The sequence below is a fragment of the Pagrus pagrus genome, assembly GCF_965226575.1.
Source record: "Pagrus pagrus genome assembly, chromosome: 12".
Lineage (NCBI taxonomy): Eukaryota > Metazoa > Chordata > Actinopteri > Spariformes > Sparidae > Pagrus > Pagrus pagrus.
In genome coordinates this window covers 31,014,294-31,027,811 of record NC_140196.1, presented here as the reverse complement: position 1 = coordinate 31,027,811, position 13,518 = coordinate 31,014,294, and the positions used below count along the sequence as shown (strand labels likewise).

At 42.2% G+C, this 13,518-nt stretch overlaps 1 protein-coding gene across 7 annotated transcripts in view; it reads right to left on the bottom strand.

Moving 5' to 3' along the window:
* asph (aspartate beta-hydroxylase) overlaps nucleotides 1-12,377 on the bottom strand; it is a 40,995-nt gene extending 28,618 nt beyond the window's left edge. For 2 of the 7 annotated variants that reach the window (XM_084369590.1, XM_084369593.1), the window contains exons 1-2: nucleotides 3,329-3,521; nucleotides 1,278-1,436 (exon numbers count right to left, since the gene is read on the bottom strand). In XM_084369590.1, the coding sequence (XP_084225716.1) occupies nucleotides 1,278-1,436; nucleotides 3,329-3,413 (244 nt within the window). In that variant the 5' untranslated portion in view covers nucleotides 3,414-3,521. Of the gene's footprint in view, nucleotides 1-5; nucleotides 51-1,277; nucleotides 1,437-3,328; nucleotides 3,524-6,990; nucleotides 7,127-11,952 lie in introns of those variants that run through there. The other 5 variants (XM_084369589.1, XM_084369591.1, XM_084369587.1 and 2 more) reach the window with 5 other exon arrangements.
* Between the last annotated feature and the right edge of the window lie 1,141 nt (nucleotides 12,378-13,518).

Below are 13,518 nucleotides of genomic sequence, written 5' to 3'. Positions count from 1 at the left end.
TTTACCTTGCAAGGCCTCAGACAGGTTAATTTGTAAGCCCTTAGCCTTGTCTGCATGCAAACACAAAACACACATATTGGAACAAGAGCAGGATTAACAAAAAACCATAGCAGATTTACAATTCATACATTAATAGTAGATTACTGAACAGACAGGAATGTTCAACAATAATCAGAAGCAGTGAAGTTAAGAGACAGACAGGATTGTGTGGTCGGAGACAGAAATGCATCTAACAGACAGACTGTTAAAGGTAGTAGAGTTGTTCTGGTGACTGGTACTGCAATATATGGATCATCATATCAACAAAAACACAAAGATGTGTACACGCTAGTGGGTCGACTGATAGGACTTTTCAGGGCTGATACAGATATAGAAATGAAGGAGACTGAAAACAGATACTTGTGACTGATGTTCATTTACAGTAATAATGAAACTCTTTGTCAAAACTTTGAGCAGCCAGTGATGAAATAATCCTAAATATAATTTACTCAAGCACTGTTCTGAAGTACAATGTTTTAAAAAAGGTACTTTACTTGAGTATTTCCATTTTCTGCTACTTTATACTTTCACTCCACTTATTTGATACACTTAGTTACTAGTTACTTTACAGATTCAGATTATTCAGTGTTTAAAGACCGTTTATTGTGTTACCAATCAGATATTGTTGTGGGCCGGACATTGTGTGAGGGGATGTTGCATCAGAGCTAAGTAGCACATTTTAAAATTTGTTTACTTTATCAGCAATCTGACAGAAAAATCAGATAGATATTTGGAAAAATGTTGAATACCACCAGAATGCTGAATATAATCAGCGGTTATCGGTCTATACCTGATACACACTATATTGTGTATATGCTCACATTTATACCAAGAACACATGATGAGGAGGCAGCACGACATTAGCCTTTTATTTAAATGAAGGCATTTCTGCTTCACTTGATTTGACAGAATCTTGATCACAGCCATTATGGGGGCTGACTGGCATCCTAAGTATCAGAGAATGGAATAAGGAAGGAGGAAGAAGGATGGAGGCTTGAATTAGACTCTGTAGATGTGACGTTAGTGTTCTGATATGAATGGTAAACATCATGGTTAGACTGGCTTACTAAAGGCTGAGGTGGACTTCAGGGACAGATGGCAGGCGTATGTGTTGACAATGTGACAAAAGCCAAACTAGTTGTTACCATTTCCTTTCCAGCAGGTGCATCAGGTGGAAAAGTAGAGAAAGAAAACAATCAGCTAGACAAATGTTTGAGCGTGTTGCACCATGTACCCACCGAGCACTCCTTGATAGTCGACCAGGTCGAAGTAGACCACGGCTACCGATGTCCAGACACCCAGCAGGGCCAGTACGATGAACCAGGTGAAGAAGCTGCTGCTGGACCCGGAGTCTGCCTTCTTCCCATTCTTATTGGCTGACTGAGTTTTCGTCCCATCTGCAACCCAAGGACAGTACATATAAATATTTATATGATCTCAGGTTACCTTTGGATCTGACAGGTTTCTTTCTCTTTTTTTAATACACACAAATCAAGTCATGCTGTGCATTCAAATAATGATGGAAAGTAGTCTAAGAACAACTGTATCACTCAAACACATGTTGAGTGACACTCACTGTATTACCAACTTCAGAATTAATCATGTATTTGCTATTGAGAACTGGACAGGAAGACAATGTTAAAGTTTGCTGGTCACAGTAACACATTTAAACCACATAAACTTCTTCAGCTGTTGGCTGTTAATTTGATATTTAGACGACATTAACTACATTTGACAATGAAAGCAGCTGCAGTCCGAGTTGAAAGAGGCTGAACATAAATTCTCAGGTGTGAGTTCCATCTGACAGCTTTTATCCAACAGCTGTCTTTGAGCCCAACCACAGCAGCTGGGTTAGCTGCCTGATGTACAACTACTGTAGTGAGTGTTGTCAGTAAGGCAAAGACAGACGACTGCTTTACATCCATCCTTCCAAACACGACTGAGAACTAACCAAGTGGACAGATTTGATACAGACTACACGGGAACAGCGAGTTACTGTGAGTTGTTACCATTTTAAACTGACATCTGGGAAAATGTGCTAGAATTGATATGCAACATGCTGTGTCTGGAGTAATCCCTCAGAACTGGCTCTGGAGAAAGAAGCGCAGGCGATGGAAACAAAATAAACGCATCCAAGAAGCTATTCTGGGGGTGCCGATGACATTTCACAACGCACGATGGGAGAAAATAGTGGCAGAGAGAATGAACAGGTGTTGGAGTCCACTACATTGGGCGAGGTCAAACTCAGACACACACTCAAAGAGCATAGTTCAAAGCCCTCACACCCACAGTGTATCTTAATATACCTTGCTACAACTCTGCTGCACAGACAGACAGTAGTGACCATTATATTACATTATATTCAATGATCAACTCCAGAGGTTTGAGTCAACTGTTTCACTTACTGACCGTTAAACTGTACAACTCAAAATCCATCAAACACCTGAAAAACATCCAAGTCTCCAACATTTTGAGAATTCTTCTTGATTGCCATCTTCAGTCAGTTCAGAATACACATCAGCTCTGTTCATGCACTTCAACTACAGAGATCTGACCAGTGATCAGCCTCGCTCTGCACAAATACTGAAGCAGGAGGAATATGGGATAGTGCATTAAAAGGAGCTCTGTGGAAGCCTCACAGGATACTCATTGAGCTAATAAGACACAAAACTCATATACAACAGTGCTGGGTGATATGGCCTTACAATGATATTGCAATATTTTCAGGCTTTATAGCTGTACACCATTTATCTGTATATTTTTAAATCTCCTCCAAACACTTCTAAATGCTCAGACAACAAAAACAACATTTTTTTTAACAAATACCTCGATATTGATATCGTGACAATGTTGTAGTGTTGACACTTTCACTAAATATCCAAACATTAACATGTTTGATCAATAATCATCAGTAACGTGAATATAATGACCAAGGGTAAAGACGTGTGAGAACAAGGAGAACAGTCTGGTGAGTTCAGAGGATGACATCACTTTACTGTAATGAACTAGGAAAATACAACACTGATGACATATCATATAATGCTGTCCAAAATCTAGGACAACAGTGTCTCATACCACAATTGCATACAATATTCATAAAATTGTATCTAAACTGGAGCCTCAGGGGGCTTGAAGTGCTCTCAGACCATCGAGATGTCAATTTTTTGCTCAAGTCCTCACCCAGTCCTCGTCCCTGCAGCAGAACAACCAGGCCTGCTTAATGACCTCCACGCTCCTTTGTCCTTGTCAGATCTCAAGTCAGTAGCCCTTGAACAGAGGCTTTCCTCACCTTGCATTTCCCCTGCCATCACCGTGGGGATTGCTGTGACGACAGGAGGAGTGGCAGCCTCTACCAGGGTTGCTGGATCACCCATTCCTGCTGACCTGGCTTGCTGACTAACCAAGTATGAAGTGAAGTGGCTACAGAGACCGCATGCAGTCCCAGCTGAGGGAAAGTGTATCTGTGCCTCCTGCTCTCACCTCCTCTCTGCCTTCCTGTCTGTCCCTCCCCGCTCTCTGTTCACAGGCTCTATCGCTCATCGGCCAGTAATCCTTGCTGTCCGTCACCTTTTCTTTGAGCCTCATATGGCTCTGGAGGTCAAACACAGCTATTTATAGTGCTGTTAGAACAGCTGGGCCTGACACAAAGAGAGGAAGAAAAGGCTAACTTGGCAGTGCCAGCTTTTAAAAGGACTGCCCCCCCTCCTCCTCTGCCTGAAGATGTTAGTCATTTAAACATTTCATAGAAATCAATGTTTAACCAACAGAGATACCTTCTATTAGCATTTACTGTTCTTTTTATTTAGTCTAATCTACCGTCGGCCTTTAAGGGATACAGAAGCAAATCAAGTTAAAAACCAATGGATTTTGTGGAATCTCAAGTTCAGCAGACACAACAAACACTGATAATAAACGAGTCTGAGGAAAAATGAGGAGAAACCGACCCATCATTACATCTGGGTACTGCATGGGATTCCCTTTAATGGGCTGTGATTGTGAAGCATTTTGTTGTTTCCAAGTGGAAATTGACAGAAGATGATAATTATTCAATCATCCTACAAACAGGTACATTTCTTAATTTAGTGATTAATCACTGGTCTATAAAAACATCAGGAAACAGTGAAACATTATTTTACATAAATACATATCTTGCTTCTTCCAACACCCCAAAATATTGAATTAACTATAATGTAAGAAAAGTGAATTATCACATTTTAGAACCTGGAACCATCAAATGTTTGACATTTTTGTTTGAAATGGACTTCAACAATTCTTCTCACAAGAACTGAGACGAGGAGAGACAACTGATATCTCTTTAATCAATAAAAAGCATCTTTCATGACATTTTGCTCAAGATTATCTTGAACTTTATCATTCTTCCTGAAGGTCAGAGATGGGTTCTCATAACTGATCTTTAACGAAAACATTTTATTTTTATTTTTTTATTTAAAAAAAAAAAAAAAAGGTACAACTTCCGGGTTGGTCAAACTATAAACCTATTCCTGTTAGGTCTTCAGAAGATAAAGCTCATCTACAGGGGTACTGTAATCGGTGCCACAACAAGCAGCAAATAAATCTTTCAGGTGTTTATCTTAATTTCTCATTGCTTTCTGAACATATCCCTCTTTTGCTTGCACAATGATGGGTTAGTGTTGATAATTTATATGATTGTATCTGTTGCCTGAGGTACTCGCATGCCACAGCCCGAGAGCATCGTCTATTAACATAGCAGAGGAGGGGGTAGACAGTGGTGTGAATGTGTCTGTGCTCTACAGGTGACACTAGCTCAACCAGTTTTACACAAGCTTTAACTTTCACAAAAAGTACAGTCATGCTAATATAACAAAGTGTTTTCCCAGGTCTCTGAGAGGATATCTGTATGTGTGAAAAGGTAGAAGAAAGCCTCCAGAGGAAGCTGCATTAATCTGATTGATTGCCTCCAGTGATGTCAGTCAGTGGTTAAGTTGCATTATGGGTAATGGTTGTTAAGCTGGGAGGGAACTCAGTACAGCATTGTAGGTGGGTGATAAGTAATGTCTTAGGCCACCTCCTCTGTTCAAAGACGGTCGTTCCTGTTTGACATAGATGGATTCTTTTAGATAGATGCATTCCAGTTCCCATGTAACTGGAATGCAGCATCAGTTCTCTCCCCAGATAGCTTAACAACCATTCACACCTGGGCTCACCTAGCCTTAGCAACCCACATGAAGGCCAGTTGGGTCAACGACCCACAAGTGGCTCTAATGACTCTGAAACTCAGAGCTTGCACGTGCCCTTAACGACTCTATAAGGACACTCCCACATAATGTAAGGACACTCTCACACATAGTTTCAAAGCCTGCAACTCCCCTCCAGTTAGTTAGAACTTAAGGCCCCTACCACGACCTGGAATACAGTTGAAACTGCAGACATGATGAAACTCCAGTAACGCCGGCTCATTTTCACTTCAATAGAGAAAGGACAGGGAGGAGCTGATCCCACTGTTCCCGCCCATAAAACTGTTTGCATAGCAATCCTGTCTGATCATCCCTCGCCTGCAATTGGCTACAGCATTGTTATTCTACCTACAGAAGACCTGTATGGTGACATATTTGACAAAGCAAGATATTCAGGTTTACACATTCAAGTTATTCCTTGTTTCCCAATTAACATCACTTTAAAAAGTCAGCAGGAGAGTGAATAAAAAAAGGTTTAATGGTGCATTCTGTAGTTTTGGTAAAGAAATCAGAAGAGAAAGATCTGCATTGGCTGAAATGAAACTTAAAGATATGGTCTACGATGTGAAAGAATTATTCTCTCTCTCTCACTCTCTCTCTCAGAGCTAACTTAGCTGTTGATAAATAGTAACTTATTATGTAGCTGTAACGTGTAACGTATCTGTAACATGCTAATGACGTTACGCAAGCTTGGCTGTGGAGCTTAGCTGTGGACATTGTAATTACTTACAAGATTTCCGTTTGTTTCAACATGCATTGTAATAACTTTACCTGTGAATCCGACATCATTACTCCACATTCAAAGCTGGCACCGCATTTGGTTTCTGCCGGCCTCTGTTGCGCTTGTTGCGGGAGGGGGTGTGTTGTGGGAGGCTCCGAGGGGAGAGCGATACGAGCTCGGAGGGGAGGGATTAAGGAGCACAGAGGGGAGGGGTGTGTGTGGGGGGGATGCTTTAGCGCTACACTGAGAAATGTCTGTTGTGGTCCCTCTGTAGTATTTATCCATGCTGAATAACCTGTCCTGCTACTGACCCGTTCTACTCTAGGATTTCTGGTCATTCCTCTGTCACAGCAGGTTAAACATGCTGGTGCCCAAACGTAATATATATTAGGATTACACAGATTACCAGTGAAGACTGGTCTTTTTTTGTAGGGGAATAATGCCTTACAGTGCAGACATTGTCACATTCTTTGACGATTGAATAAAATACTGAAATATAAATGACAAGTGTTAAAATGTTATTTTAGGTAAATTCGTTGTTATATTAATCAAATAATAAATATTTTTAATCCCAAAAATAATCTATAGAATAATCAATAAAATAAATCTGTTGTTAGGTGCAACCCTAATTATTACTTGATTAATATTGTAAATATTAACATTCTAAGTTTGAATTTCTTCACCAAAACTACACAGTCCCTTGAAGATGACTTCTTGTTTTCGCCTCCAAAAACATTTGAAATTTGTACTAACTGGACTCAATCAGTCCAACAGCAAACACATAAATACTGTACATGCATAGACTATATGCACCAACTTCATTTGTTTTAATGGCTACAAAAACAAGCCTACTTCCTTGATGAAGACCAATTACATAAATGCAAAACTCACCCTGTGCTGAGCTGAATACTCCTACAATAATATGGACCTGTTTTACGCACAAGCTAACACAAAGAAAAGCCACCCAGCACTCTACACACACCAAAAGAAGACAGAAACCATGCAATAACATACCGCTTAGTTCTTCTATACACTCCATCCTGATATGACCACAGCAGCTACTTCACACACACAAGTGCATCCACTTACACACGATCTTCTTTTCCAAACTAATGGAAACCTGTGTGCTCGTCTCCTCTCTGAGGCTCAGTACACATTGTTCAGCCTGAGCAGCTCCTCTTAAGTCTTATGTAAGGGCTGCTGTGCACCGCCTCCAAACTTTCTCTTCACTCTGGCTTTTAAGGCGCATGCACACTCATAAGTGCGAATACACATACAGGTTCTTCTGCCTTTGAAGACATTCCACACACTTTCCTTCTCTGAGCCTCGACACTGCTGTCGAAAGGCCAACCTCTGACCCTTAACCAACTTTAAAACAGATGCTTTGTAGAAGACCAGCAGAGGGGACACACACACACACACACACACACACACACACACACACACACACACACACACACACACACACACACACACACACACACACACACACACACACACACACACACACACACACACACACACACACACACACACACACACACACACACACACACACACACACACACACACACACACACACACACACACACCTCAGTAAAATCAAAAATCATGTGGATGACGGCGAAAGCAACTACATACACTCCTTTAGAGCAGCACCGACAGTGGACCGGGCTGATTCAGAGTCATGGCGCCATAGTCTGTGATGGTGCACAGTACATTCCAGTGATGGAGGCTGTGACCTATATGCACAACAGAAAAGGCAGGAAACAGATCGCATTCATGGCTTTGTTGTGAGAAATCCCCAGAAAGTCGTTGGTGTTAGCTTGAGCGGCTGTTTGTTGAGGCGTCAAGCTAATTGGATTCATCACTGGCTCACTGTAAAACACACTGGTCAAACACAGTGTGGGCGTTTCAGCTTTTTAAACGTGTCACAACTTCATACTTTTTCCAACAGTAGTGAGGACACACCCCTGTAGAATACTACACTGGTAATAATCATGTGCCTCTTGTTTTATATGATTACTGTAACACTGCAACAGAAAATAGTTTTTTTAAAAGTTTCTGATTTGCTTTCCATAGAAAGCAAAGCCTACATGGGGAAACCTCATACAGAGCTCCAGTATTCAGTTTAATCCAAAAACTACACTCTGTTACGATTAATAATAATAATAATGATGATTTATGTTCGGTTAAAAGTTAAACTTGCTTGCACTAGTGTTTAAACTAAATGAAAGGTTGACGAGTCTGATGAACAACAATTTGGAAGAATGAGAAACAGCAGTGTTGTTCATATATCTTTCAAATGATCCTGATAAAGCTCGATAAGAATTAAATCTATGGTCTGTCTGACCACCAAAAACTGCTCTGAAAAGAGTTCAGTCTATGTATGCCTGAGGATCAGAAAACCGGTCCAGAGTTAGAACAAGATTCTGCATCAGAATAACAGTCTGCTTACAATGACCACATCTGAAGTTACTGCTCTCATATTTGAACTTATGCTCCAAGATCTGGTTGTGCAGCAGGCAGGAAGATACAACACCAAGCCTTAACAAATACACACAGCATTGCACTTTCATGCAAAGTTACATGGCAATGTTTCCATCGACAGGGTTTAAGTTTCAAAAACACACACTGCAGATGCAAAGAACACAAAACAGCAGAATGACACATCAGAGGAACAGACCAGGCTGTTAACCTTTTAGCTGTACATACTGCCCAGCCCTGAGCCGAGGGGAGGAGGAGGCCTGAGGGAGGAGATGACACATAGTAGAAAAGAAAGAACACATAAAAAACAATAAATCATCAAAAAAGGTAAACGCCAGAAACAGAGCCAACACAGGTAATCAAAAAAGTGCCGTATAACACGAGCTGCAACATGTGTCATAATTTATCATTATAAATGAAGCATTGTGGAGCTGCAGAGACTAGGGCTGAACGATTTTAGGAAAAGATCTTATTGCGATTTCAATTTGATTCACGGTTTCCGTCAAATCAAGCTTCAGTGCAATATTCACAATGTACAGTAACATTAAAACATTAAATGTTATTACTCTAATGCAAGGATGAAAACTAAAGTTAAAAATTGCTTCAAAATGTATTTATTAACAGATATTATATATTTATATACGGAGTTACACTAGCCAAAGATGCTGTAACTGTAGTCTGCTTGTGGGCCTGAGTATCATTTTCACTGGACTTTTTCGTCATACACTCATCATGCAAATGCCTGTGGTGATTTTTCAAGTGCCGGTATAAATTGGTTGTGTTTCCGCTGGATGTTGCAACTTTAGCGCGACAGGTTTTGCACACTACCCGTTTCAGGTGTACGTCTGCAGCCTCAAACCCGAAATAAATCCCCTAACTCCGCTTCTGGTCCAGCTGAAGCCATTTCAGAACACATTAAGGAGCAGGTTAATACTGATTGGTTAGCGTGACCTGTCCACGAGTAGGATGCCGCTTCTGATTGGTGAGCTTGGCAGGATGGTAGGGAGACGGCATGCATGTGTAAAATAGTTGACACAACAGATCCTGGGTCAGTCAGGAGCGCTGCAAAAACCGCAGCTTTGGCGATCACATGATCGCGTTGTCTGAAATCGCAGTTTCGATCAGAAAACGATAAATCGTTCAGCCCTAGCAGAGACGCACTGGAATACACCGCATTTTGTCCAGATGTAAGAAACATGCTTTGGTTGGTACAGAACCGCAAAAATCTAATGTGGTTATTTAGTCAAAATAAAAAATCATCCCGACTCATTACACTGCCAAAATATAATATTTTGCACATTGTTGAGTCCAAGGGAGAAATATGAAGCAATGATTCAAGAAACGGGATAATCAACAAAAATCAAGTAAAAATAATAACTCTTAATATTAATACCAGTACCACTATTATTATAATATCTAAGCCTTGGGGGTCCATGATTTAATCAGCCATATGACCAGCACACTTTGAGATATTTACTTGACTGAGAGCCAAAATCATTATTTGATAAGCCACCCACTGTTTGATCATGTGCTGCAACTCAAATAAACACAGAGTCAGTGTGCAGGCCCTTCTTCCTCTTTCAGTTGTGGCTCAGTGAATCTACAGCTGCTGCAGGAGAGCACACTCATCTGTACAGGAGAAGATATCACACCTTCTGACCAGGGACAGGTGAGAGTCAAGACAATTTCCTACAGGTGTTGGGTTAAGGGACCACATGTGGCCATGTTCTCACATGATGTTAAACATCCTCATGTGTCACACAATACAGTCTGCATCATTCACAGCTGTGGTACTGATACTGATACTGGAATGTACTGTGATACTTATCACCTGCCTGGCTACAACTTTCACAGATGCAGTATGAACGAACAGTTGGAGTTTATCCTTGTAAACACAGAGCTTCATACATGAGCATGTGTGTTAAACATCTGAACAATGTGGGCTATTTAATTAATACCCATGTTAATATTCAACTTTATTAATCATTTAATAAATCTCTCTCTCTGCTGGAGAGTGAGCATGTGCTCATTGTATGACCTGTAGACCTCCAGCCTTACTGTAACCAGGCCTGGTTGAACCACAGGCTACATACATACGTGCATAGGGTCTTTGAGGGCGGGGTTAAACTATGTGGGGGGCGGGGTTAAACTACACGAAAAAACTGAACATTTTGTTCCCTTGGTTTCCTAACGTTACACTGTACTCTGATCAGGACACCGTGAACTCTGAAGACTGAGGTACACCACTACAATGGAAGAAAACTGCAGTGTGAAGCTGCATCACTGAGCTTTAATCATTGAGCGGGGTGTGCGGGGCGATGCGGTCCAGAGTCAGCTAACACTTCACATGAACCATATTAGAGCAGGATTTTAGCAGATTATGTGCGGTTCCACGTGTACCTCTACAGGCCCGTGGTTCTGACTGTAGGACGGTCCTCAGCCCGGTGCCCTCCATAAAGGACAGCGTGTACTCTGAGCAGCTCCTACAGTCTGCAGCAGTATACACACGGTGCTCTACCACAGCCACGTGTCCGCGTGTTACTGCCTCCTCCACACACCTTGATACACACACACACACGCGCGCACACACACACACACACACACACACACAGTGTGAGGAACAAACGGAGCTCGTAGTCTGATTGATCTGTGATGTGCTGAACATCTGACCGCAGCAGACTCAACACTGCACACACACTGGAGCTTATGCAACAGCACACCTATCTGTGAGGGTTCCTGTGGGGGGATTCGGGAATGAGCGGAGACCCCGCGAGCCACGTATGACCCCACCCACTGCTTCTAGAAATGACACGTGAGCATTCAGAAGAGTGACTCGACTTAAGTCGGGGGCGGGGTGCCTGGCGCCCCGGGGGGCACTCACTAGCAGTTCTAGTCCAACAGGCCCGCAGATCAGGGCTCAGTACCGGGCCTGCAGGCAGGAAACTGTAACCCCGCAGCAGAGGAGGCTAACGTTATCTGTCGCGTGTGAGCCGGTGCTCCACTGGTAATCCCACGAGATGGAGTCGCCATGGTCCACCGGCCCCGAGCCCGGATACCGCTGGTGGAACCACCGGCAGCGTTAATGCAACAATGCTGATTCCGACGTTACGTGATGTTACAGGCTCATACAGAATCACATTAACACACTGAGCCAGAGCTAACGTTAGTAACGTTACTAACGTTATTAACGGTCATTCGTGTCGCAGACGAAGCTGTGTGCGTCAGAGAGCTGCCGTCCAGCAGGCTTATACACAAAGTGTTGACCTGCTCCGTGAGGCCAGCTTAATACGGCTGAACCGACTCACTGCACGGAGCCGCTAACACTTCGACACCATTTTTCAAAGACAAACGACGCTAGCTAGCCAGAACCAGGCCCGGATTGAAACAACAGCTTGATACCCGATTAACTTTGAAAGGCCTGCCAGTGAAAGCTGAAGGCTGCGACGCATCATCCTACACACACACACAGAAAGGAGAGCTGCGACGCACCTTTGGACTTGACGTGCACTTTAGCGTTCTTCTTTGAAGCCATGGCGGAGCTGTGGCGGCGGGTCGAGCTGTGACGCGAGACAAGGAGCGGGTCCGGAGCGTCTGCACTTCTAGCAGTAAAAAGAAAATCTAAATTTCTTCTCCTGCCTCATAAAACTCACGACCATGGAAATCCCGTCCACTCTGGGAGTGACAGCTCTCTCGGCCAATGACTGACTCGTATCTCAAAAATAGGCGGAGCGGGAGAATTCTGACCAATGGGATTGGAGAGGCGTTGAGCTTATTCAACCGTGTGGATAGTCTTATCGTTGGCCCCGCCCCCTCTGCTCCTCTGGAACGTGGCAAGATGGTAGATCCGCTGGCATGGCGATGTCACCATCTTCTTTTAAATCTCACTAATATCTAATATCAACACACAAACATGTCGCTGCTACACTTTACACACGTCTGGCCTCATACATGTGGTATGGTAGGCCTTCATTTGATGTACACATGTACAGCAGCTGGTACAGCGTTACAGTGTGGTTTCAATTAGGGCTACGTGGTACATTTCGTGGTGTGTGTATACATATATATATATATATATATATATATATATATATATATATATATATATATATATATATATATATATGAGAGAGGGGGGGATTAGAGTAATGTAGTATTAGTATTTCCTGTACATAATGTATTTTGTGATGGCCATAATTTGTCCTCATGTACAGTTGCAGCTTCTCCATCACCCTCAGCTTCAGCTAACAGCTCAGTTTAACAACATCTGTGGCTCTTAGTTCTGCAAGAAAGTGAAAACTAGTGGCAATGTGAACTTTTGAAAATAACAGATTCTTCATTCTGGCAAAAAAGACTTCCTGTTATTAATGTGATGACTGTTACCATTCAGCAACAACTATTTAAATGAAAACATGTTGTATATGATCTTTAGTGTATTTTCAGTGAGAATGAGTGATAGGTGAGGTTATAAATACACATACAAGAAATGACTAAAATGCTGAAACTTAGCTCTGAGGGCCAAACTTAAGAAATTCATAACTAAGAGTAGAGCTATATAGGCTCTTGCAAGACTGAATTTAATAGAAGCTTTAACATTAATTTTTACAATACAATCCATTACTGAACTAGAAGGGCCAAGGTGATTTGGTATGGATTGACCCATGTGTGTGTTTTAGAGACACTGTACATTTGTTTGCATCTTTACAACATTCACAAGTATTGACAGCTCCTGCAGAGTGCTGACCATTTGGTTATCTCACAGGCATATCTCACATCTGGTCAGCTCACAGCTCAAAGCTCCGGGCTGTCTGCTGGGACAAAGACAGCTGTTCTCACACACTGTATGTATGTATGTATGTATGTATGTATGGCTGAGTGAGGGGGCATTGGGGGCTTTGAATGGACCTAATAACTGTGGAGGAGTGATCTAATCACCTCAGTGGAATGTCATTTGTATGATGTATGTGTGTGTGTGGGGGGGGGGGGGGGGGGGGGGGGTTGGTTGGTTAGTGTGGTTTCATACAGTATGTGTGTAAAATACTTTGCCACATGCCAAAA